This window comes from Nycticebus coucang, chromosome 19, assembly GCF_027406575.1.
Source record: "Nycticebus coucang isolate mNycCou1 chromosome 19, mNycCou1.pri, whole genome shotgun sequence".
Taxonomy (NCBI): Eukaryota; Metazoa; Chordata; class Mammalia; order Primates; family Lorisidae; genus Nycticebus; species Nycticebus coucang.
In genome coordinates, this window is record NC_069798.1 from 17,099,408 (window position 1) to 17,123,277 (window position 23,870).

Genomic DNA, 23,870 nt, shown 5'->3' on the forward strand with positions numbered 1-23,870 from the left:
TGACATTTTATTTACAATTTTTGGCAAATGAATCCTGAAACCACACAGTTAGATCATTATATATTCATTTATCAATTATACAACTAAGGCAAAACCACTTATCTAAAATGGCTGTGGTTCTGCAGACATCCCAAGGTAATATTTTCTTATACACAGACAAATAATGCTAATTTTTTCCTTTAAGTCTATTCATTTCAAAAGACTAATTTTTAAAATCTCATATTAATTAAGAAACAGGTAATTTGTGAATATTATTACAACTAATAAAAGATATTCTCCACTTAGGTTTTACTTGTAAAAAGGGAAGGCACTCATTTTTTTTTCTATTTGTAGGAGATTTCATCCTTCAAAATCAGTAGCTTTCTTGAGATTCACAACTTATTAAAGCAAACTGAGAGTCAAAATACCTAATAAAAGATGAGCATCAAAAATACAGAGAACTGTTTCTTAAATTACCCCTTCAACATTCAAACTCTTTAATTTTAATAAGTTAATAAATATAATAGCTTATCATTCATAGTGGAAAACGTAATTCATAAAGTATAGCCTTTTTATAAATCCTAATTACAATACCCAAAGTGTCCAAAGAGCTTAGAGAAAATAATGGACCTAAAAACTATTATTTTACATCCATGTTCTGGTAGAGAATTTCACAAATATATCAAGAGTAGATGGTAGACCAGGTACTAATATCAAAAAATTCTGCTGCAGCAAAATCAATGTAGAAATAACAAAGCTTTTATAGCAAGTAATAATTTAACTGGCCCCTTCTTCCATGACTGGAAAAAGGAGCTCATTCACTCAGCCTATAGCTCAGAAGTTGGAACCAATTATAGATGATGACTCTCTTTTTGGCAAATGCATAGAATCTGGTTATAGTCCTGACAGTTGGGGTTAATGACATTCTTAGCTTCCCCCCACCCCATTCTCTATAAAACTGAGAGGAGCAGATCTGATGAGTTGGTTTTAAACAACCGAGAGATAATCAAGAATAGTGATCTGGGGCGGCGCCTGTGGCTCAGCGAGTAGGGCGCCAGCCCCATATGCCGAGGGTGGTGGATTCAAACCCAGCCCCGGCCAAACTGCAACAACAAAAAAATAGCCGGGCATTGTGGTGGGCGCCTGTAGTCCCAGCTGCTCGGGAGGCTGAGGCAAGAGAATCACATAAGCCCAATAGCTGGAGGTTGCTGTGAGCTGTGTGACGCCACGGCACTCTACCGAGGGCGGTAAAGTGAGACTCTGTCTCTACAAAAAAAAAAGAATAGTGATCTCTGAAATATAGGGTACATTATCCTAGGGTAGAGAGGATATTCTGAATATTTAGCAACCAACTAGAACAGACATCAGTCACAAAAAGCCATCTAGGTGCAAATCAGACCTTCCTGAGAGCCACCAGATGAACAGTGCCTTAGTCAGATGGGTGGTCTGGTCTTTCCAGCTCCTTCATCCCACCCCAGAGTATTGCAGTCTACCATGTCCAGCAAAATGGACTTATGGATCATTGCATGTAATCTTAATCTAATTTGCACACAATCCTCAAATTTTGATAGCTGACTTTAAAAGTTTTCTGCAAGAAAATTGTCAAGCGAGGAGGGAGACAAGATGGCGGACTGAAGCCAGCTTTCAACAAAGGCTCCCGTCCAGAAGGAGAGTTAAGGGATAGGAATTTAGTAAGTATCCTGGTGGACTTGAGCCTCACCAAGAGAGAAGGCTGAAGAACGCACATCAACACCGCTGAGGCAAGTTGTGATCACAAGGACGCAAACAAAAGGTACAAAATCCACCACCAAGCGGACGGGAGTCCCCCTCCCCCATGAGACCGGCTCTGGAGCCCCACAATTTAACAAGCGGGCAGAAATTAAAGGCCCTCCCACTACACTCCACGGGAAAGACCTTCTAAAAACTGGACCTACCTCCCCTACTGGGGTGCCGTGGCGTTCTCCTGCCGGACATAGGGCTGAATAAAACTTTGGGAATCCTTTGCCGGCAACCCTGAATCCCCGGCGCTCCCCTCCCGCCCACTGAGGTCTGGAGGCCTGTCCCCCAGGACTTCGGATCCTTGGGTGATTTCTCAAGGGGAGTGGACAGTCCCCGAGTTGCGACTGGTAGCATTGACTCTGAGGCCCGCGAGTAAGGAGAGGGCACCGGGCTGAGGGGGAGTCACGCCTCGCGGCACTTCCCTGCGGTGCAGTGCACCAACCCTCCCCGGGCATACGGGGCCCAAGACTGAATAAGACTCTGGCCTCCCCGCTGAGAGCTGAGAACCCCTACTCTCACTCGGGGTCTGAGGGCCTATCCCCCAGGAGTTCGGCTCCTTGGGTGATTTCTCGAGGGGAGTGCACAGTGCCTGAGCTGCGTCAGGTCAGCGCTGACTCTGGGATACGTGAGCGAGGAGAGGGCACTCCGCTGAGGGGAAATCAAGCCTTGGCGGCACTTCCCTGCGGTGCAGTGCAGGAGCCCTCCCCGGGCACAAGACTGAATAAGACTCTGGCCTCCCCGCTGAGAGCTGAGAGCCCCTACTCTCACTCGGGGTCTGAGGGCCTATCCCTCCGGAGTTCGGCTCCTTGGGTGATTTCTCGAGGGGAGTGCACAGTGCCTGAGCTGCGTCAGGTCAGCGCTGACTCTGGGACACGTGAGCAAGGAGAGGGCACTCCGCTGAGGGGAAATCAAGCCTTGACGGCACTTCCCTGCGGTGCAGTGCAGGAGCCCTCCCCGGACCGTAGTATTGCGTGAAACTGAATGAAACTCTAGCTTCCCCCCGCCCCACTCCCAATCCGGGTCTGGGGGCCCATCCCCCAAGAGTTCTGATTCTTGGGGGATCTCTTAAGGGGTGTGGACCCAGCACAAACTGCAGCCACTCAGTGCTGACTCTGGTGCGCGGGACAGAGGAGAAAAGGGTCGCCTGAGTGCCCACACCAGAGCAGCAGTTCCCTGGAGGTAGATCAACAGCCGTTTTTTCTTTAACGGCAGAACGCTCACTTCTGGATATTCTGAGGCCACACCCCCTGTCTCCCTGGGCAACCAGAGGAGGCCACCGGTGTCACGGCTCACAAACCCAGAAGCCTCCAGGGCGGGGCCGACCCAGAGAGGTGTTCAGACGCAATTCTCCAGCAGCAAAGACGTTTGAACTCAAAACAGCCCGTCTCCTGTAGGCGATGACAGGAACAGAGACAGAACCTCACAAAGTTGTCTGTTCTGTTCTGTTCTGTTAGCAGCATCCATCAGGGACGGGGCTAAGCCTGAGTGAACACCTCCTTCCCAACACCTGCATCAAACACTCAAAGATGTCAGGCCCCATCTCCTCCTGCTAGATAGCGGCAGTCTGCGGGGGCCTGGCAGACTTCCTCGCGATTCAGGCAGGTGCAAACCCCTGGAGTGTCTGTTCACTGCAGGCAACTGGGTTAGCCATCTGCAGAGATACCAGTGACTGGGTCCGACGGAGGGGCAAAGTGGGGAAGGAGACGTCAACCTTCCCAGACTGCTCTGTTTGCGGGGTGGCTCCTCCTGACTCCACGCTGCACTGGGGTGAGCTGTCTCAGAGGAGTCACCAGGCCCCTGTGATCCAGTTCCCAGAGACCTCTTGAACCCTTCCACCCGAGACAAGTGCCGATTGAGACAGTTGATTCGGACCTTTTGAACTGGGCTAATAGACTGAGGACTTTTCAGGTGGTGCCCTGGGTGTGCGATTGTAGGAAGGTTTGATTCTCCTTTTCCAACTGGGGCCAGAGGTGGGCAGGCGGGGTGACTTAATTGCTGATTTTTTCACACAGCTGAGACTTCAAGCCAGAGTAGAAGTTGCAATAGGATCGAACAGAAACCAGCTGAAAACAAGACAGAACCACTTTGCTCCACCACACCAGACAGGGCCCCAGTTTCTCAGGCCACAACACTGTACGGGCCCTCGATAAAACCCCAGGGGAAAAACCAAAGGGAGTAAACCATGGGGCGGAATCAGCGGAAAAACTCTGGTAACATGAATAACCAGAATAGATCAACCCCCCCAAGAAAAGATACGGCAGATGTGATTGAAGATCCCATTCATAAACAACTGGCTGAGATGTCAGAAGTCGAATTCAGAATTTGGTTTGCAGACAAGATTAATAAAATGGAATTAGGAATTCGAGGAGAAATTCAAAAGTTGTCTCAAGAATTTAACGAATTTAAAGACAAAACCACCAAAGACTTAGACACACTGAAACAAGAACTTACAGCCCTCAAAGATATGAAAAATACAGTAGAATCCCTCAGTAACAGAATGGAGCAAGCAGAAGAAAGGATTTCTGACATTGAAGATAAAGTCTTCGAACGCTCCCAATCTCTCAAAGAGGAAGAGAAATGGAGAGCAAAAACGGATCACTCACTCAGAGAGCTCTCAGATAATTCGAAAAAACATAACATAAGGGTTATAGGAATTTCGGAGGCTGATGATGTGGCAGCCAAGGGCACAGAGGCCCTTCTACATGAAATTATGAAAGAAAATTTTCCAGACATGCCTAGAGAATCTGAAATTCAGATAGCAGACAGCTTCAGAACCCCAGCACGATTCAACCCCAAAAAGCCATCTCCCAGACATATCATAATTAGCTTCACTAAAGTTAACATGAAAGAGAAGATTCTCAAAGCAGCCCGGCGAAAGAAAACTATAACGTACAAAGGTAAGAATATTAGAATAACTGCAGATCTCTCTGCTGAAACTTTTCAAGCAAGAAGAGGCTGGTCATCAACTTTTAATCTCCTAAAGCAAAAAAACTTTCAACCCAGGATCTTGTATCCAGCTAAACTGAGTTTCATCTATGATGGAGAAATTAAATACTTCAATGACATTCATATGTTGAAAAAATTTGCCATAAGTAAACCAGCTCTTCAGGATGTTCTCAGACCTATCCTCCACAATGACCAACCCAATCCTATACCACAAAAGTAAACTCACTCAGAAACTTCGGATCAAACTCCAACTTCCACACTGGCGAAAGGATTAAAAATGTCCACTGGACCTTTGAAAAACTCGATACCCAAAATTCCACCAGACTTATCCTTACTCTCCATCAATGTGAATGGCTTAAACTGTCCTCTAAAGAGGCATAGGTTAGCTGACTGGATACAAAAACTTAAGCCAGATATTTGTTGCATACAAGAGTCACATCTCAACTTAAAAGACAAATACAGACTCAGGGTGAAAGGATGGTCATCCATATTTCAGGCAAATGGTAATCAGAAAAAAGCAGGTGTTGCAATTTTATTTGCAGATACAGTAGGCTTTAAACCATCAAAAGTAAGGAAGGACAAGAATGGTCACTTCATATTTGTTAAGGGTAATACTCAATATGACGAGATCTCAATTATTAATATCTATGCACCCAACCAGAATGCACCTCAATTTATAAGAGAAACTCTAACAGACATGAGTAACTTGATTTCCTCCAGCTCCATAATCGTTGGAGATTTCAACACTCCCTTGGCAGTGTTGGATCGATCCTCCAGAAAGAAGCTGAGCAAAGAAATCTTAGATTTAAACCTAACCATCCAGTATTTAGATTTAGCAGACATCTACAGAACATTTCATCCCAACAAAACTGAATACACATACTTCTCATCAGCCCACGGAACTTACTCCAAAATTGATCACATTTTAGGTCACAAGTCTAACCTCAGTAAATTTAAAGGAATAGAAATTATTCCATGCATCTTCTCGGACCATCATGGAATAAAACTTGAATTGAGTAACAACAGGAATCTGCATACCCATACAAAAACATGGAAGTTAAATAACCTTATGCTGAATGATAGCTGGGTCAGAGATGAGATTAAGAAAGAAATCACCAATTTTTTGGAACAAAATGACAATGAAGACACAAGCTATCAGAACCTCTGGGACACTGCAAAGGCAGTTCTAAGAGGGAAATTTATAGCACTGCAAGCCTTCCTCAAGAGAACGGAAAGAGAGGAAGTTAACAACTTAATGGGACATCTCACGCAACTGGAAAAGGAAGAACATTCCAACCCCAAACCCAGTAGAAGAAAAGAAATAACCAAAATTAGAGCAGAATTAAATGAAATTGAAAACAAAAGAATAATACAACAGATCAATAAATCAAAAAGCTGGTTTTTTGAAAAGGTCAATAAAATAGATAAACCTCTGGCCAACCTAATCAGGAAAAAAAGAGTAAAATCTCTAATATCATCAATCAGAAACAACAAAGACAAAATAACCACAGACTCATCAGAAATCCAAAAAATCCTTAATGAATATTACAAGAAACTTTATTCTCAGAAATATGAAAATCTGAAGGAAATAGACCGATACTTGGAAGCACGCCACCTTCCAAGACTTAACCAGAATCAAGTGGAAATGTTGAACAGACCCATAACAAGTTCAGAAATAGCATCAACTATACAAAACCTCCCTAAAAAGAAAAGCCCGGGACCAGATGGTTTCACGTCAGAATTCTACCAAACCTTTAAAGAGGAATTAGTACCTATATTACTCAACCTGTTCCAAAATGTAGAAAAAGAAGGAAGACTACCCAACACGTTCTATGAAGCAAATATCACCCTGATCCCCAAACCAGGAAAAGACCCAACAAGAAAAGAAAATTATAGACCAATATCACTAATGAATATAGATGCAAAAATATTCAACAAGATCCTAACAAACAGAATCCAGCAACACATCAAACAAATTATACATCATGACCAAGTTGGTTTTATCCCAGGGTCTCAAGGCTGGTTCAATATACGTAAATCTATAAATGTAATTCAGCACATAAACAAATTAAAAAACAAAGACCATATGATTCTCTCAATTGATGCAGAAAAAGCTTTTGATAATATCCAGCATCCCTTCATGATCAGAACACTCAAGAAAATTGGTCTAGAAGGGACTTTTCTTAAACTGATAGAGGCTATCTACAGCAAACCCACAGCCAATATCATATTGAATGGAGTTAAATTGGAATCATTTCCACTCAGATCAGGAACCAGACAAGGCTGCCCATTGTCTCCATTGCTTTTCAACATTGTAATGGAAGTTTTAGCCACCGCAATTAGGGAAGAAAAGGCGATCAAGGGTATCCATATAGGGTCAGAAGAGATCAAACTCTCGCTCTTCGCAGATGATATGATTGTGTATCTGGAAAACACTAGGGACTCTACTACAAAACTCCTAGAAGTGATCAAGGAATACAGCAGCGTCTCAGGTTACAAAATCAACATTCATAAATCGGTAGCCTTTATATACACCAACAACAGTCAAATTGAAAAAGCAGTTAAGGACTCTATCCCATTCACAGTAGTGCCAAAGAAGATGAAATATTTGGGAATTTACCTAACAAAAGACGTGAAAGATCTCTATAAAGAGAACTATGAAACTCTAAGAAAAGAAATAGCTGAAAATGTTAACAAATGGAAAAACATACCATGCTCATGGCTAGGAAGAATCAACATTATCAAAATGTCCATACTACCCAAAGCAATATATACTTTCAATGCACTCCCTATTAAAGCTCCACTGTCATATTTTAAAGATCTTGAAAAAACATTACTTCGTTTTATATGGAATCAGAAAAAACCTCGAATAGCCAAGACATTACTCAGAAATAAAAACAAAACAGGAGGAATCACACTACCAGACCTCAGACTTTACTACAAATCGATAGTGATCAAAACAGCATGGTATTGGCACAAAAACAGAGAAGTAGATATCTGGAATAGAATAGAGAACCAAGAGATGAATCCAGCTACTTACCGCTATTTGATTTTTGACAAGCCAATTAAAAACATTCAGTGGGGAAAAGATTCCCTATTTAACAAATGGTGCTGGGTGAACTGGCTGGCAACCTGCAGAAGACTGAAATTGGACCCACACCTTTCACCATTAACTAAGATAGACTCTCATTGGATTAAAGATTTAAACTTAAGACATGAAACTATAAAAATACTAGAGGAGAATGCAGGGAAAACCCTTGAAGAAATTGGTCTGGGTGAGTATTTCATGAGGAGAACCCCCCGGGCAATTGAAGCAGCTTCAAAAATACACTACTGGGACTTGATCAAACTAAAAAGCTTCTGCACAGCTAAGAACACAGTAAGCAGAGCAAGCAGACAGCCCTCAGAATGGGAGAAGATATTTGCAGGGTATAACTCTGACAAAGGTTTAATAACCAGAATCCACAGAGAACTCAAACGCATCAGCAAGAAAAAAACAAGGGATCCCATCGCAGGCTGGGCAAGGGATTTGAAGAGAAACTTCTCTGAAGAAGACAGGCGCACGGCCTTCAGACATATGAAAAAATGCTCATCATCTTTAATCATCAGAGAAATGCAAATCAAAACTACTTTGAGATATCATCTAACTCCAATGAGACTAGCCTATATCACAAAATCTCAAGACCAGAGATGTTGGCGTGGATGCGGAGAAAAGGGAACACTTCTGCACTGCTGGTGGGAATGCAAATTAATACATTCCTTTTGGAGGGATATATGGAGAACACTCAGAGATCTAAAAATAGATCTGCCATTCAATCCTGTAATTCCTCTGCTGGGCATATACCCAGAAGACCAAAAATCACAACATAACAAAGATATTTGTACCAGAATGTTTATTGCAGCCCAATTCATAATTGCTAAGTCATGGAAAAAGCCGAAGTGCCCATCGATCCACGAATGGATTAATAAATTGTGGTATATGTATACCATGGAATACTATGCAGCCTTAAAGAAAGATGGAGACTTTACCTCTTTCATGTTTACATGGATGGAGCTGGAACATATTCTTCTTAGTAAAGTATCCCAAGAATGGAAGAAAAAATATCCAATGTACACAGCCCTACTATGAAACTAATTTGGGACTCTCACATGAAAGCTATAACCCAACTACAACTTAACAATAGGGGGAAGTGGGAAAGGGGGGGGTGGGTAGAGGGAGGGGAATCGGTGGGATCACACCTGTGGTGCATATTACAGGGGTATTTGCGAAACTTGGTAAATGTAGAATATAAATGTTTTGGCACAGTAACTGAGACAACGCCGGAAAGGCTATGTTAACCACTGGGATAAAAATGTGTCAAATGGTTTATGAAGTGAGTGTATGATGCCCCATAATCATATCATTGTATACACTTATGATTTAATAAAAAAATTAAAAAAAAAAAAAAAAGAAAATTGTCAAGCACAAATAATCAACAAGAAAAATGGCCAATCTGGCTTTTCCACTCCAATTAAAGGCTCTTTGTCAACCACCATATGAAATGAGGTGGAGGGAACAATTTAATCAGAGATGACCAAAAGCTGGCAACATGAAATTTAGATTCTTAGAGAAGTTATTCAAAATATGGCCTCACAGACACCATCAGTAACAGAATCACATGCAGAAGTCTAACAACATAGGCACTGTCTCTGGTGGTTTTGTGAGATATCCAAGTACTAACGGGCATTAAAATGAATTACCAAAATAAACATAGACCAGGACTTCAAAATAACATAAAATTATTTTTAAGCCCTACTTATTTCATCTTTACCTAGCTTTTCAATGTCTGTTTTTGTGAATGTTGTATAATGCATGTGTCTATGTAACGTATTAATAATTATACTGTATATTATGAAGGTGCATACTATATGTATATTTATTTTGGAGGTGGTCAAAAACATTCAGAAGCCACTGGTCTAAAGTCATTGGGACCAGGAAAGGGACCAGGAAATGACATTTATGAACATCATGAAATTGCACTTGGGGTTTGGAGAATGACATAGGCTAAAAATTTCAAAATGTCTTAGGTAGGAAATGAGGAATTGATGAAAATGAAGGGAAAAAAATAAAACAGTGCTTTCAGCCTAATTAATATAGATATAGATAATTAATTAATATATAAATGATTAATAATGAAGTATGAATAATGAATCTAGAAATTAATATGGAAATATGCAAATGAATGTATAATGCCTTTAGCCTAATTAATATGAACTAAAAAGTTCAAATACCACATTTATTTCATGTAATTTTATTTCAGCTAATGATTTGATTAGGAAAACAGCAAAAAACAAAGTTCTAAAAGCAGTTTCAATGTGCTTTTGTGAAAAATGATGCTTCATTCTGTAAAACATTCATTTCCCTTTGCCTCTGCCAACAGAACTAGCTGTTAGAGTACTTTACTGTCCCGTCTTTAACTTGCCAAATCATACGACACATGTAGACTCACTTTCACATTTTAAAAAAATTTTCTTTGGCAAAATAATAATAATAATATTCCAGAGTCTAAAAGTTTTCAGCTCACAACTGTGTGAAGCTTCCAGGAAGTCTCATAACTTTCTTTCTATTTTTTATTTTTAATTGGGAGATCATCTCAGTCCATTGCTCCAGGTAAAGTATCCATGGTTATCACAACTCACAGTAACCTCAAACTGTTGGACCCAAATGATCTTCTTGCCTCAGCCTCTCGAGCACCTGAGACTACAGGTGCCTGCCAAAACGCCCAGTTAGTTTTTCTATTTTTAGTAGAGACAGCATCTTGCTCTTGTTCATGCTGATCTCCAAACTCCTGAGCTCAAACCATCTCCCTGCCTCAGTCTCCCAGAGTGCTGGGATTGTAGGTGTGAGCTCCAGCCTGGCCCTTGGCCTTAACTTTCTGTGGGTTTTTTTGTTTGTTTGTTTTGTTGAAACAAAGTCTTCTTCTGTTCCCCCAGGCTAGAGTGCCATGGCCTCAGCCTGGTTCACAGCAGCCTCAAACTTCTGGGCTCAAGTGATTTCCCCCTGCCTCAGCCTCCCAAGTAGCTGGGATTGTAAACCGCCATGACGCCTGGCTAGTTTTTCTATTTTTAGTAGAGACGGTGTCTTGCTCTTGCTCAGGCTGGTCTGGAACTCCTGAGCTCAAGCCATCCACCTGCCTCAGCCTCCCAGAGAGCTAGGATTACAGGCCTGAGCCATCATGCCTGGCATACTTTTGAAACAAAATTAGGTGAACATACTAATCATGATATCAATGAACGGTATTCACTCATCAATTCAGTTTGTTTTTCTATAAAAGGGGAACCTATACAGAAAAAAAAAATTGTAAAGAAACCAAACACCCTTGTCAGGGCTTTATAAATATGGGCTACAAACATGTTCCCCTAAACTACAGCAGAGGTGCTGCCACAGGTATGCCGACTTACTCAGCTACCAGCAGCACAGCAGACCACAGGGGTAAGAACCTAACACAAGGCTATTTAGTTTTCTCTGCATTTGCGCCCAAGCAATTCACATTAATGATGTGAAAGAACACTTAACAGACAACTCAAGTTTGCAAATTAGCAAGAGAGAAGAGAAAAACCACTTATAACAACAAGCATACAGTATCACCAAACACACTTTACACATTTCTCCTGTTAAGTGTAGCTTAGTTTTGATGATTTACAATGCTGGTTCTTACTCAGTTTTGTAAGCACAATAAAGTCCCCATAATCTCAGCCTTCCCCACAGCACCCTGCTATTAAATCTTTGTTGAGAAGTGTGATGAGACCCCTCTGGCTTCCAGCCCTCCCCGCCCCCTGAGGGAACTGGCAAGAAATGACAGGGTTTGTGGATTAGGAAAATGAGAGGTTCTCTGTGCTTTTCCTTCTTTAAATATATATTTTGATAATCTGTCTTCTGCATAAGAGAGTCCCACAGCCGTAGAGAGTCGATTCCCTTCCCTTCCGAGCCTCTAGGAAGAAGACAGCAAGGTCCAGGCAGCACAGGTGGTTTCCAACTCCTCCTACGACTGCAGAGAGGGATTTAATTTTTCCTTTTACCTTCCCCCTATTCCTCCAAGCAGGAATGATAGAAACACAATATACTTATATGTGTTGGATTGCAGATTAGAGGAAAGTTACACCACGAGACAAAGAAGCGAGAACTCATCTGCCTGAGGGTGGTCTTGTCCCTCGCTCTCTTTAGGAACCGTTTGGTCCTTTCCCAGTCAAGGATGCCTGGTGTTCTTATTCCAGGATACCCTCCCAGGGACAGAGTCCATGCACTGTGTGTGTGACACTTGCAATCCCTGCATCCCTGCTGGGATTCACTGTCTATAAACTCAGTCCATACTGATGACTAAGCATAATTTGACCTGAAGTGTAGTCAATCCTATGGCTAGCTTTCAAATCTGGGTCTAGAATTTGATCAGTTTTGCTCTATATCTGACCTTCACTTCCAAAGGTTTGGTCTGCTCTAGGCTCATTTTGCAAGACCTTTGATACGGGGAGCAAATCTGTTTTCATAGAAGCAGATTCTCCTGGGGATGTGCATCACCCTTGGAAATGAAAGAAGGAACAGATCTGAAGTTACCAAGAAAATCCTTAGTTAATGGAAGGGAAGAAACCAAGGCAAGGTTTCTATGGCACTCAGGTGACAAAACTACCCTGAGTAAACTATAAAGGCATCGCACGACAGAATACACTAGTTTTCTGCTATTTTGCAAAGCAACAAGTTCTAAGATTTATTTCTCTCCCACTCCATAATTTACCCTCAAGTACCCTACTCAGAATTCCCTCTGTCTTCATACAAATTGTTCATCAAAACGTCTTCAGGCTGGCAGGACCAAATTTGTAAGTAAAGATATCAAGATATCAGGAGAAACCACCAGGAGCAAAGAATAAATTTAGAAAGCAGCAAGAGACTGTGACACAGTCATGGAGAAAGGGAGGGAAGAAATACGGACGGGAAATTAATAGTTTTGGAGAGAGGACCAGAATCAGGGGGAAATGAGCAACGATGCAAATGGGGCTGGATGAAGTTAAAAGAAAAAAAGAATGAAAAAGAACAATGAAGGATAAAAAGTAAAATGAAGAGGGGGGGGAACAAATAGAAATACTCTGCTTTGCTCAATCTAGCCCTTTGTCAGTCGGGGGATAGGCAAGGGGAAGCAGCACCAAGAGTTCACTCTCAAAAAATATATATATATTTTTTTAATTTTAAAAAAAGAGTTCACTCTCACAGTAGGGGAAAAACCCTGCAAGACTTGAACCCCCTAACTTACACTAAAAAGCTTCAACCAAGGGAGAAGGTAAAAGTATCATATTACTTTTTAAATTAAAATGCTTCTAAGTGTCTTTAATCCTTTCCAGATCAGACTGGAGGGCAACCCCCAGCCAAGTGAAGTTTCAACTTTAACACTTCCAATGATGGTGAATGATTCCTAATTTTGTTTCTTACCCTTTTTGCTCGCTCCCACTTCTGCTCTGCCTCATGAATCTACCACCCTCCCTAAGAAAGCATCCTGAACAAAAATAAACAGCAATAAGATCCACCCCGTTTACTCTTTCTGGATACATACTCTAAAAAGTGGCAAATAAGCCTCTCTTTTCCTACCTCAGATTAAAATGCCGGTGCATGTGAGCACAGGCCTGAATATCTGCTTTTATGAAGCTTAAGTTCAAAATAAACTAAATATTTTATTAAACAATATCTAACCCATAAATATTATCTTCACCATATCATATACCCCAAACAAAGCATTTTCTGCACAGACATTACTAGAGTTGTATGGGACAAGAATAATGTCTTTTGCTTCTGTTTCACAGAGCTGAACATAAGAAGAACTATATGGGAGGTGTTGCGTAAAAAGTAAACATTCGCTAAGTAACATTTGAAGACTGTATTTGAAATTACTGCAGAACCTCCATAGTTGACCACCTCCCTACACTGACCATCTCCTAAAGTTGACCTAAGTTTCACAGACGATACATGATCCCACACAAATGTATTAGTACAGCAGGCCTTGTTCCTTATGTTGACCACCTCCATGTGTTGACCAGTTTGTTATAGTCCTTTGGGTAGTCAACTTGCTGAGGTTCTACCATATTCAAATTTTAAAATAACCCTTAACATGAGAGAAGGCCCGCTCTTAACTAAGATTTCCTGCTAGTTTAGTATATATGGAATACATGCCAGTCAAGACTGTGTACTTGAGTTCCTGCGTCTTTAGTCTGATGTTAGCATTGACTCTACACAAGTAAAGCTTCTTTTAAAGCACCAGCTATTCCACTGAAGATCTTTCTAATTATCTGCATTTAATAGGATTTCCCCAAAATTATACATTATGAGGAAAATATGCACTAAATGAAGTCAATTAAGTATATGAACTAGAAAATGTAAATAAATCCACAAAGAATACTACTCTATACCCAATAGAATGCCAAAATTAAAAAAGACTAATAACACAAATGTTAGCACGCATGTACAACAACCAGAACTCTCGTACATTGATGGTGGGAGCATAAAATGGTACTTTTTGGGAAAAGGTTCAGAAGTTACGCATACAGATAAACCTATCCTACACTATACTCCCTGTCCCCAATGACTCAGCAACTCCATTCCTGCATTTATAACCCAAGAAAAATAAACTGTAAGTCCACAGAAAGATCTACATAGGAAGGTTCACCACAACATTATTCATAATAGCCCCAAACTACAAATAACCCAAATGTTCACCAACAGGAGACTGGAGAACAAATTATGATATATTCATACAATGGAATATGATACACTGATAAAAAAAAAGAATACACAAACGACATGAACAACAACATGAATCAGCCTCACAGACATAATGTTGAAAAAAAGAAGCTGGCCACACAAAAAACAGTGCAGACTGTAGATTCCATTTATAAGAAGTTCTATAACAGGCAAAATGAATGTATGGTTAAAAACTTAAAAATCAGTTCCTTCTGATGGAGCATTCCTGATCAGAAAGACAGGAGAGGGAACTTTCTGGGATGCAAGACATTATCTACATCTTAGGAAGAATGTGTTAACATTCATGTGTTTGCATTTTGTCAAAATTCATTATATATTTATGATTTATGAATTTCATTGCATGTAAATGTTATATTAAAAATTATACCATTCATAATTATAAACAAATATTAAAATCTAATTAGTTGGTTTGCTTATATGATGGCATGAGGGAACAATTTCAAAATTATTTAATGTATATGAAGGAAGCCAGGTTTCTTTCTGTTAAAAAGGCACTAACAAATACAGAAAGGAAAAAAGACTAGGATGTACCTGAAATCTTAGACTGAATTAGAGGTATCAATAAGAACACATAGTTTTTCTTAGACAAAGAAAAATACATACATACATGTCAATTTTATGAACTGTTATGTGTCTTACATGTATCATATTAAGTATGTATAGACATTTCCTAGTTCTGTCTACTATAAAGTAGACATTGAGCACACACGGGAACTATATCTTGGTTTCTAAATACTATTGTCCTCTTAAAAGAACCAGGGCTTCTTAAAAAAAAATAAAATAAAGAAAAGAAGGAGTAGGGCAAGAAAAGAACATGATGACCCTGGAACATCTACTTGCACCAGAAACTAAGTACCAAGTCCTCTAATAAGGATGCAGGCATATTAAACAGAGGATTCAGGTTAAAGGGACTCCCATTGTCTAAATCTACAGCACTGTGGGCATCAAAATAATGACAGTAATAGATTATGACCCACAGAATAAAATAAAAATCCAACAGTCAGTAGTTATAGGAATGTACAAATGAACAAACAAATAAGAAAGACAACTGCAGCAGACCAACTAATAAATACTAAAATTACAGACTTACAATGGACACAAAAACAGAGGGTAAAGGTTTTATGACAATGAAGATATTTACATAGTAGCAAAGTATCTTCCCACAAATCACTTACTATATACAGAGGGGGAAAAAAAATGGTAACTTGATACTGGATAAGGTCAACAGACCCCACCTTAAACAAGTATTTGACCTTACATCTCCGACACTGAACAAACTAATACCATGGACTTCCTGACCCCACGTGCTGACAGGGCGCAAGGACACTTCTTTGCTGTTCCTACCACAGGCAAATAACCTGAATTTAATCAGAAGGGGACAACACCCAAACCCAAACTGATAGGCATTCTGTAAAGCAACTGGCAGAGACTCTTCAAAAAGGCCAGTTACATGTTATTCATGATCCTGAATCCCAGCTGAGGGGGGAAAAATAGCTACAAAGGACATAATTAGGACAAGGGTTAAAATTTAAATATAGATTGTGAATTTGATAATAGTATCTCTTAGTTAGCTTTCTTGATTTCAATAACTATCCTATACGACTTACTGTATATATTCTTTGGAAATACACAGGATCTCTTTATAGGGGTGTGATGTCTCTAACTTCTTTCAAATGATTAAGAAAGAAATGTTAAAGGAGAGAGAGACAGAGAGAATGAAAAAGTAAATGGGCAAAGCAATTGGTGAATCAGGAAAATGATACGTGGGAGTTCTTTGTATTATTTTATAATTTTTCTACAAGATGGGAATTGTATCAAAAAGTTGTCCTTCAAAGGCATATAAAAATATAAAAGCAAAAAATATGTGTATGGCCAACATTTAAGCAATTATAGGCAATGTCAATATCAAACTTACATTCCAGGAAATGATATTGAGATTTAAAAAAAAAAAAAGAAAGAAAGACCATTCTATGGCCTAATAACTTGCTCACTATAATCCCTTCTTGAAGATAAGGGGAGCTATTTAATGGATTTAATATAACACTCCACAATAATCTGTCAGAAATCTTTGTTAAAATGGAACGCACACTAAAATCTTACAAAAATATAAATATTCTGTGGAAAACAATTGGAGAGCTACTTGTCCAGTAAACACATTTCCTATACATAGCTGACTAAAGGGAGATCTGTGCTAGGAAAATGATGAAGACCCCCAAATAGGCAGGCACAGGAGCAGTGTCATCTTCAAGTAGTAAAAGAAAAATGACATGTATATGAAACAAAAAACATTTAAAATGCCCCACCAAGGTCCATTTGTGCATTCTTACATTTTTAAGGAGGGTAGATACTTGGTAAACTGAGTATCGGGTTTTGTTTGTTTGTTTGAGACAGTCTCCCTCTGTTGCCCAGACTACCGTGGGGGCATTAGCCAAGCTGACAGCAACCTCAAACTCCCAGGTTCAAGCGATCCTCCTGCCTCAGGATCCCAAGTATCTGGGACTACAGACACCTGCCACAACGCCTGGCTAATTTTTCTATTTTTACTAGAGATGAGGTCTTGCTCTTGCCCAGGCTGGCCTTAAACTCCTGACCTAAAGAGATCCTCCTGCCTCAGCCTCCCACAGTGTTAGGGTTACTGGCATGCGACACCATGCTCGGTCCTGAGTTTCAGTTGTATTCAGCCATTTCATTGAACATACTGTATTTCGTGTTATTTTATACCCGATTCTCTCAACAAACTACATGGCAGAATAGTTTGCCAGCCTCAGTGAGTTCCGTGGTGTGCATCAGGCACAGGGCGAGGCTCAGATGATGCAAGTCGGAATAAGATACAGTTTCAGCCATCTAGGAGCTTTCAGTCTGACAAACGGGAAAGTGAACATAATATCCAGCGAGAACTGTGGTTTTCCAGAATAAGTATCAGACTTTGTGAGAGCATAAAAAGGGTGCCTAACTGAGGCAGAGAGGGATCAGGGGATGTTTCCTTGAGGAGATGATATTGAAGCTAAAACAAGTGCAGGCATGCCAAATGTGTTTGAAAACATATGCAAAAGAGTATCTTTTTACTTTGATTTAGACATCCAATAGGTTAGGTTCATCATTGTAATAAAGGAAAAGAAAGGAAGGAAGAAAATGTGCCCCATTAGCTATTAAAATCTAAGTTCAATTCAAAATCTAGGAGGGGTATGACACGGAGGCCCCAAACAACCAGAAGTACCGCCAGTCTTACCCAGGTATTCAAGTATAGGAAGAAAGTACTTGGAAGCAAAAAACACGCCTAAGAACAAACTGAAAGAATCCGAACTAGAACAGTATGAGGAGACAAAAAGTGATAAGTATTGTTTACCTGTCAGTTGACATTGATTAATCTTGTGTTCTGTGATATCGCTCAGTGATTCAAACACCTGGAGGCAGCTGTCACAGCTGTGCACAGCTTCGTCTTCCAACTCCTCCCCGTCTTCCGGCCTCTTCTTACAATCTATCGTCTCTCCATCTTCAGTCTTGTCTTCAAGTTTACAGCTGGGGTCTGAAAGAAAATCAACACCGTAAGTATGGGGTTTAAAGACAGGCTCTTTGAAAGCAACGTTTCATCTTCTTGCTACCAAAAACAGAAACACAGTTTTCCTCAAAGCTGCAATAGGAGGGTTTCATTGCAGATTTTATTACAAAAGAATCAAAACTGAGTCTTCACTAAAATTTCTCAGTTTGTGATTACTAAAGAACTTCTTCCTTTTCCTTTCCACAGACCCCTTTTCCTACCTCTCCTTTCAAATAACTCAACCAACCCTTAAGGTTAACTTTGCTATTTTTTTCATAGCCTTTTAGGAGTTGTTGCTTAAAAGAGAGAGATATATCACTGTAAAATTAAACAGTCTCCAATGCAAAGGGGAAGAAAAAAAGCCCACTGTGTTTAAGAAAGAACTCCTTTTCTGCTAAATATACTCTTTCATGGAAAATTACCAGAATTAGTCAAAGTCTAGAGTAAGTTAAGCTAATTACCATAGGCACAAAATTGACCTTTACTTATAAATTTGGTCAAAACACACAGTTACGCCATTATTTGTTAGACAGCGATAGCAAAATAAAGTCTACCACACAGCAAAATGCTCTTCATAAGGCAAACTCAAGTGTAAATTTATATCTCTTGTTTTTAGAAGTATCCAAAAAAAGTGAAGTAAAATATAAAAAGAGCAATTTTAAATTATAATCAAGTCCACAAATTGAGTTGACATTATCAATGTTGAAAAGCTGAACATCAAGAAAACTAAAAATAGTTCTATTTTAAACCTAAACATTATACACAAACAGCATGAGGAATTGAAGCACCAAACACACAGAATGCCTCTAATTAGAGTTCAACAAATATTTTTTGATTATTTATTCTATCTTTTGACACATTTTAAAGAAGTAACCCCAAACACCCTGGTGCCATTGGAAAGGGAGAGAGAAAGGAAGTGGGGTGGGGGGTAATTAAGATAATAGAAGACTACAGTCAGTGACTGAATTTATGGGTCATTAATTTGCTATCACAAAGGTGACAGCAAAAACTCCATCAAAGTCAGAAATAAACTATGTCTCAAAAACCAGTAAAATAAAACTAGAGACTTACATTTTCCATAAGACCTTGACTAGTCAATGAAATAGTTTCAAAAATGGCCAGGCTTGGTGGCTCACACCTGTAATCCTAGCACTCTGGGAGGCTGAGGCGGATGGACTGCCTGAGCTCAGGAGTTCGAGACCATCCTGAGCTCAGAAGACCCCCTCTCTGCTAAAATAAAAAAAACTAGCTGGGCACTGTGGTAGGCACCTACCACCACCTACTGGGGAGGCTTAGTCCCACCTACTGGGGAGGCTGAGGCAAGAGGATCACCTGAACCTATAAATATTTTTAATAAATAAATATTAAAAAGGAAAGAAAAGAAATGGTTAAAAAAAGTGCTATATCAAGATACCTAAGAATTAGGTAATGCATTATTTGTAGTCACATTTTATAGGATTGCATATTAATTTTAAAGACCACAAAACACCTGATAATTTAAATATAAATATATTTAGTACACTTTAGTTTTATTTTGTAGAGATGGAATCTCGCTAGGGTGCCCAGGCTGGAGTGCAGAGTGACTAGTCACAGATGTGATCCCAGGGCGCTGTAGTTTCAAACTCCCGACCTCAAGCAACCTTCCTGCCTCATTCATTCAACCTCCCAAGCAGCTGAAACTACAGACGCATATCACTGCACCCCAGCTAGTTAGTATTTTCAATATTTCATTTGCTATTTGAAATGCTACAAACAAGAATGCGTAGAATCAAAATTAACCAACTATTTCTCAGAAAGTCCATCAATGCCATCATATCACTATCCTGCTATATGGAAGTGCTTTCTGCTCCCTTGCACGCAACACACTTCTATGAACCCTACTTCCACAAGTCCCTGCTCCCTTTCTTGTCTGGCCATTGTTCCAAAGCCTTTCTTTGCATCTGCAATACACTTAACTATATCATCAACCTTCACATGATTCATGCATGTCAAAATCAACTGTATCAAAAGTCTACAATAATCTCTTGGCTTCACAAAAAAGTAGTTCCCCTCTCAAAGAGCATGTAGTTTTGTATGTCAGGTTTTTCAGAAATGAAGATAGTGTTTAAATAACCTGGTAATTTGGATTTATTTGCCATCTGGAGAGTTATTATCCCAAGACTCTACCCAGTGCCCATTTCAATACACTGAGGTGTAGATAGCTCGTTCCTGAGGGAGTAATCATAGGATCTTTTGCATTTGTTTTACCACAGCACTATGTCCAGGTAAGGGCTTAGTAAATATTATTTAGCGATGGTGAGGAGGGGAGGAAGAAAAAATAGAGTACCTACAAAAGTTCTTCAGCTTACGTGAAAAGTACCTATATGCCTACATTTCCCAAAGGTGACAATATCTGATCCACTGCACTTGGGTTCACTGCTTTCAAATATCTCATCTAGAGCTACTAATACAACACATGCGTGATGTTGCAAAGATCTCCAGAAAACTAAAACCAAGTAGTAAAACATTGCCAAAATAGAGAGAAATTCAGGAAAATAAAGAATTGTCCCAAGTATGGCAAACTTACCCCACCCCTTTAAACACTTGGCTAGGAGGCAGCGTGTCTACACGGAATACTCTGAGTTGTTTAGCATGAGTTTCCAGTTTCTCAAAAACCTGATGGCACTCAGGGAAATGTGGGTGTTAAGTCTGAATTTCAATGTGATTATTTAAATGCTACACATCAAGTTTGCAGATCTGTTTGTTTTTAAATAAGAAAACTCTCTGTACTATACAGAGAAAAATGACAAAAACTCACCTTCCTTAGTATTCAAGAATATGAACACTTTACATGAAGTCAGTATTAAAAAATACCAAACAAATACACAAACATGATGCTTTAGCTCTTAAAAGTCCATGCCCCTGACTGTGGCTGATTATTAAAATGAGGGTCATTTTAAGACTAATAAAAAATGTTTTTGCTTCCACTTCTGCATTTACAGATAGAAGCCTTCAGGGACTGAAGTCAGTCAAGCTTATTCACTTCTGCTGCAACTTCAGGATGCATGCTCCAGCCAACTGGCGAATTTGTTTTTAGGTCAACACTTAAGAGGGACCCTCTGGGAGGTGAGTTCGATTATAGCCTATGATGCCTTGGTGTAATGAGTACTGGAATCTCAATCTCAGTCTCTCCCCTTGTAAGATTTTTCCAACCTCCACTTTCATGAAAAATTCTTCTTTGCCCATTCAAAAGATGTGTTTATTTGTTTTAGGGAATTCTGTTCCTCATGCCGATTGCTGTAGGAAGACTCTAGAAAGCTTACATTGTCAACCATTTCTTTCCCACAGGTGGCTACACTTCAATAATTACACATGGCCTTAGTGATGTAGTTTTTATAAAGTCCTTTGAGAACCAATCATAAAAAATAATTGTATTACTCTGTTAGCCATTCAAACCTCTGACTTCAACCTAAGGGGTTATAAACGCAAGGTCCAGGCCTCTAAGTACTGCCCTGCCCCCAGCACCACTGCATCAAGAACAATTATTCTTCCAAGTCCATTGTTATGCTATCATATAAACCCACCTAAAGGGCAATATTTTAATATACCTCCTCCCACACTGCAACTTCGAACCATATAGTAGCTACAGACCCCAACCTCCCTACCCTGTCCTAATTGATGGTGCTCAAATATGTTGCCTCCATCACAAATGACCTCACTTGCTCAGCCAACTTTCCAGCTCATCCCCTCAAAAGGGTGTGATGGAGCACTGGATTTATAGTTTTCTGATCTGGATAGAATGCTGAATTTTAGAACACAGATACAGTTATTATTACAAAAATAAGGGGTGGCTTTCTGTTTCCTATTCTGTTAACATTACTTATAAATTGGAATTTAAAAGAAACATGACTTTCCCCTTATTATGTTCTCTGGCAGGTGGTTCTTTCCTTCTCCTCATCCTCCTCCTCATAAGAATTGTTATTGCTATAACTTGGTTTAATAAAATTACAACTGTGGGGAAAATGAAAAATTGCACTGGCTCAAAAGTGTTGGAGGCAATAAACCCATGGACTTCAATTAATTTAAAGTGTGGGATCAGTTTAAGGCCAAGCAGTAGAAATTCTATTCTGTCCATGTAAAAATGAGGTTTCACCACATTTACTTTTTATAACCTATATAAAAGTCAAGTAAAAGTAGTGAATATCTAAAAGCCATCTCAGTGGACTGGCGAAGACTATCTGTGTTCTTGAAACTCATCTGACATACTTCTCTCTGTGCAACAAGAATCCCAGGCCTGATCAAAGCTAAAATGTCAAACTACTGAGAAAACAGCCCAATTTCCAATCCATTTCACTGCCTAGAAGTAGACCTCCTTCCAAGCCACTTTTGCATGGAAAAGCACTGGCAAAAGAAAGAAAAACTAAGAGATCATGTGGTTATAATTATTACCAGGCAAGGAACATTTCTGCAGCTCAGTGGTAAAGTAAAACTCTGTAGCTCTCTCCTCCCAATAGTGTCCATCGCAAAACAACTGCCTCATTAAATCTCTGCAGTAAGATTAATATGCCGCAGCTGCACTACATTTATAACTTGGTACTCTATAAAAAGCACATTTAATGGTAAGAGCCAGAGCCTAGATACAAAGTATTACTATAAAAACTCCTGGCAGTGAGTACACAGTGCAGGTCCTCCGTCCCTCTTACAAGAGATATAAATGAGGCTTTTCCTGGTTAATTCCAAGTATGAAGTTCTACCTTAAAAACCAGAGTCAGTTTTTATGAGACTGACAGAAACACAAGAGTCTGCGGATGATATAAATATGAATGCCAAGAAGATTACTTAAAAACTAAGATTGGCAAGAGATGAATGAACCCAAAATACTCCACTTACGCACACACGCAAACATAAAACTGGACAATTTCCTAACAGTTCGTTCTCTGGTCCTAGCCAGCTTTTCACCAAATTAAACAACCATGGCATGAATCACTCCATCTTAAATCAACCAACACCGTGCCAAGTGAATTCAAAAAATCCAACTCAAAAAAATACCAACTCAAAAAATGCATACTGCCTAAAAAAAAAGTCTTGGCTTCACTATAATGATCATGACCTCCAGGATTTTAATAACCTAAAACTCTTTAAAGAAAAATCAAGGAAAAGTGGTCCCAATACTACTTTGCAAGTAAATTAGTTTACAAGTAAGCTTAGTAAAATATAGAGGGGGTTTGTTACTTCACAAAGCTGCCTAAGTTCTTTCTTCCAAGGACATTTTTTGAAAATAAAAAAATATATATATTATAAGCCAGTATCTTGTATTCAGGAACTCTATGCTAAATAAATAAACCAATAATTTACACAAATACATTATACATCCAATTCTCCCCCAATCCCCATAAATGATGCATCTTAGCTAAAAAGCCATCTTATGCCAAATGATAATTATCTAATATTATATTTAAAGTTCACATGTATACGAACAACTAGTCTCTAAAAAGAACACTGGGCTCTGTCTGTTCAAAGCACACCATGTCTGAAAGCGCTCCTCCTCTGCAAGTGTATTCAAGTCATATTCACTGATTTCTCTTTATGCTTTTTGAAGAGCAGAGGAAAAGTTACCTTCAGTCTACAAAGAGTTAACACGAAGTGGAAAGCCTTCCTAGTTTTTCAAAAACCAAAGGGTGGAATCATTATTTTGTGATTTCTGGGCTCTAGATATGCTTTCTAACTTGAAATCCCATAAGATGAGAACAGATTTAGGAAAAATAAATTGCACACTATTACAAACTGGCAAGCAGGCTCTAATGAAGGGAGCTGCACTCCCAGGTTGTGCAGCCGTCTGCCCCGACTTGCCTGCTGGTCTGCGGCCTC

General features: G+C 39.7%; 1 protein-coding gene across 4 annotated transcripts in view; it reads right to left on the reverse strand.

Annotated features, from left to right (window-relative positions):
• The window catches only part of ZNF521 (zinc finger protein 521), a 307,015-nt gene that overhangs the window by 250,000 nt on the left and 33,145 nt on the right, over nt 1-23,870 (reverse strand). For all 4 annotated transcript variants that reach the window (XM_053571797.1, XM_053571798.1, XM_053571796.1 and 1 more), the window contains one exon: nt 17,832-18,011. Coding sequence is in view for 3 of the 4 variants with exons in the window: in XM_053571798.1 (XP_053427773.1) it covers nt 17,832-18,011 (180 nt within the window). In the remaining variant the exon portion in view is untranslated. The remainder of the gene's footprint in view (nt 1-17,831; nt 18,012-23,870) is intronic.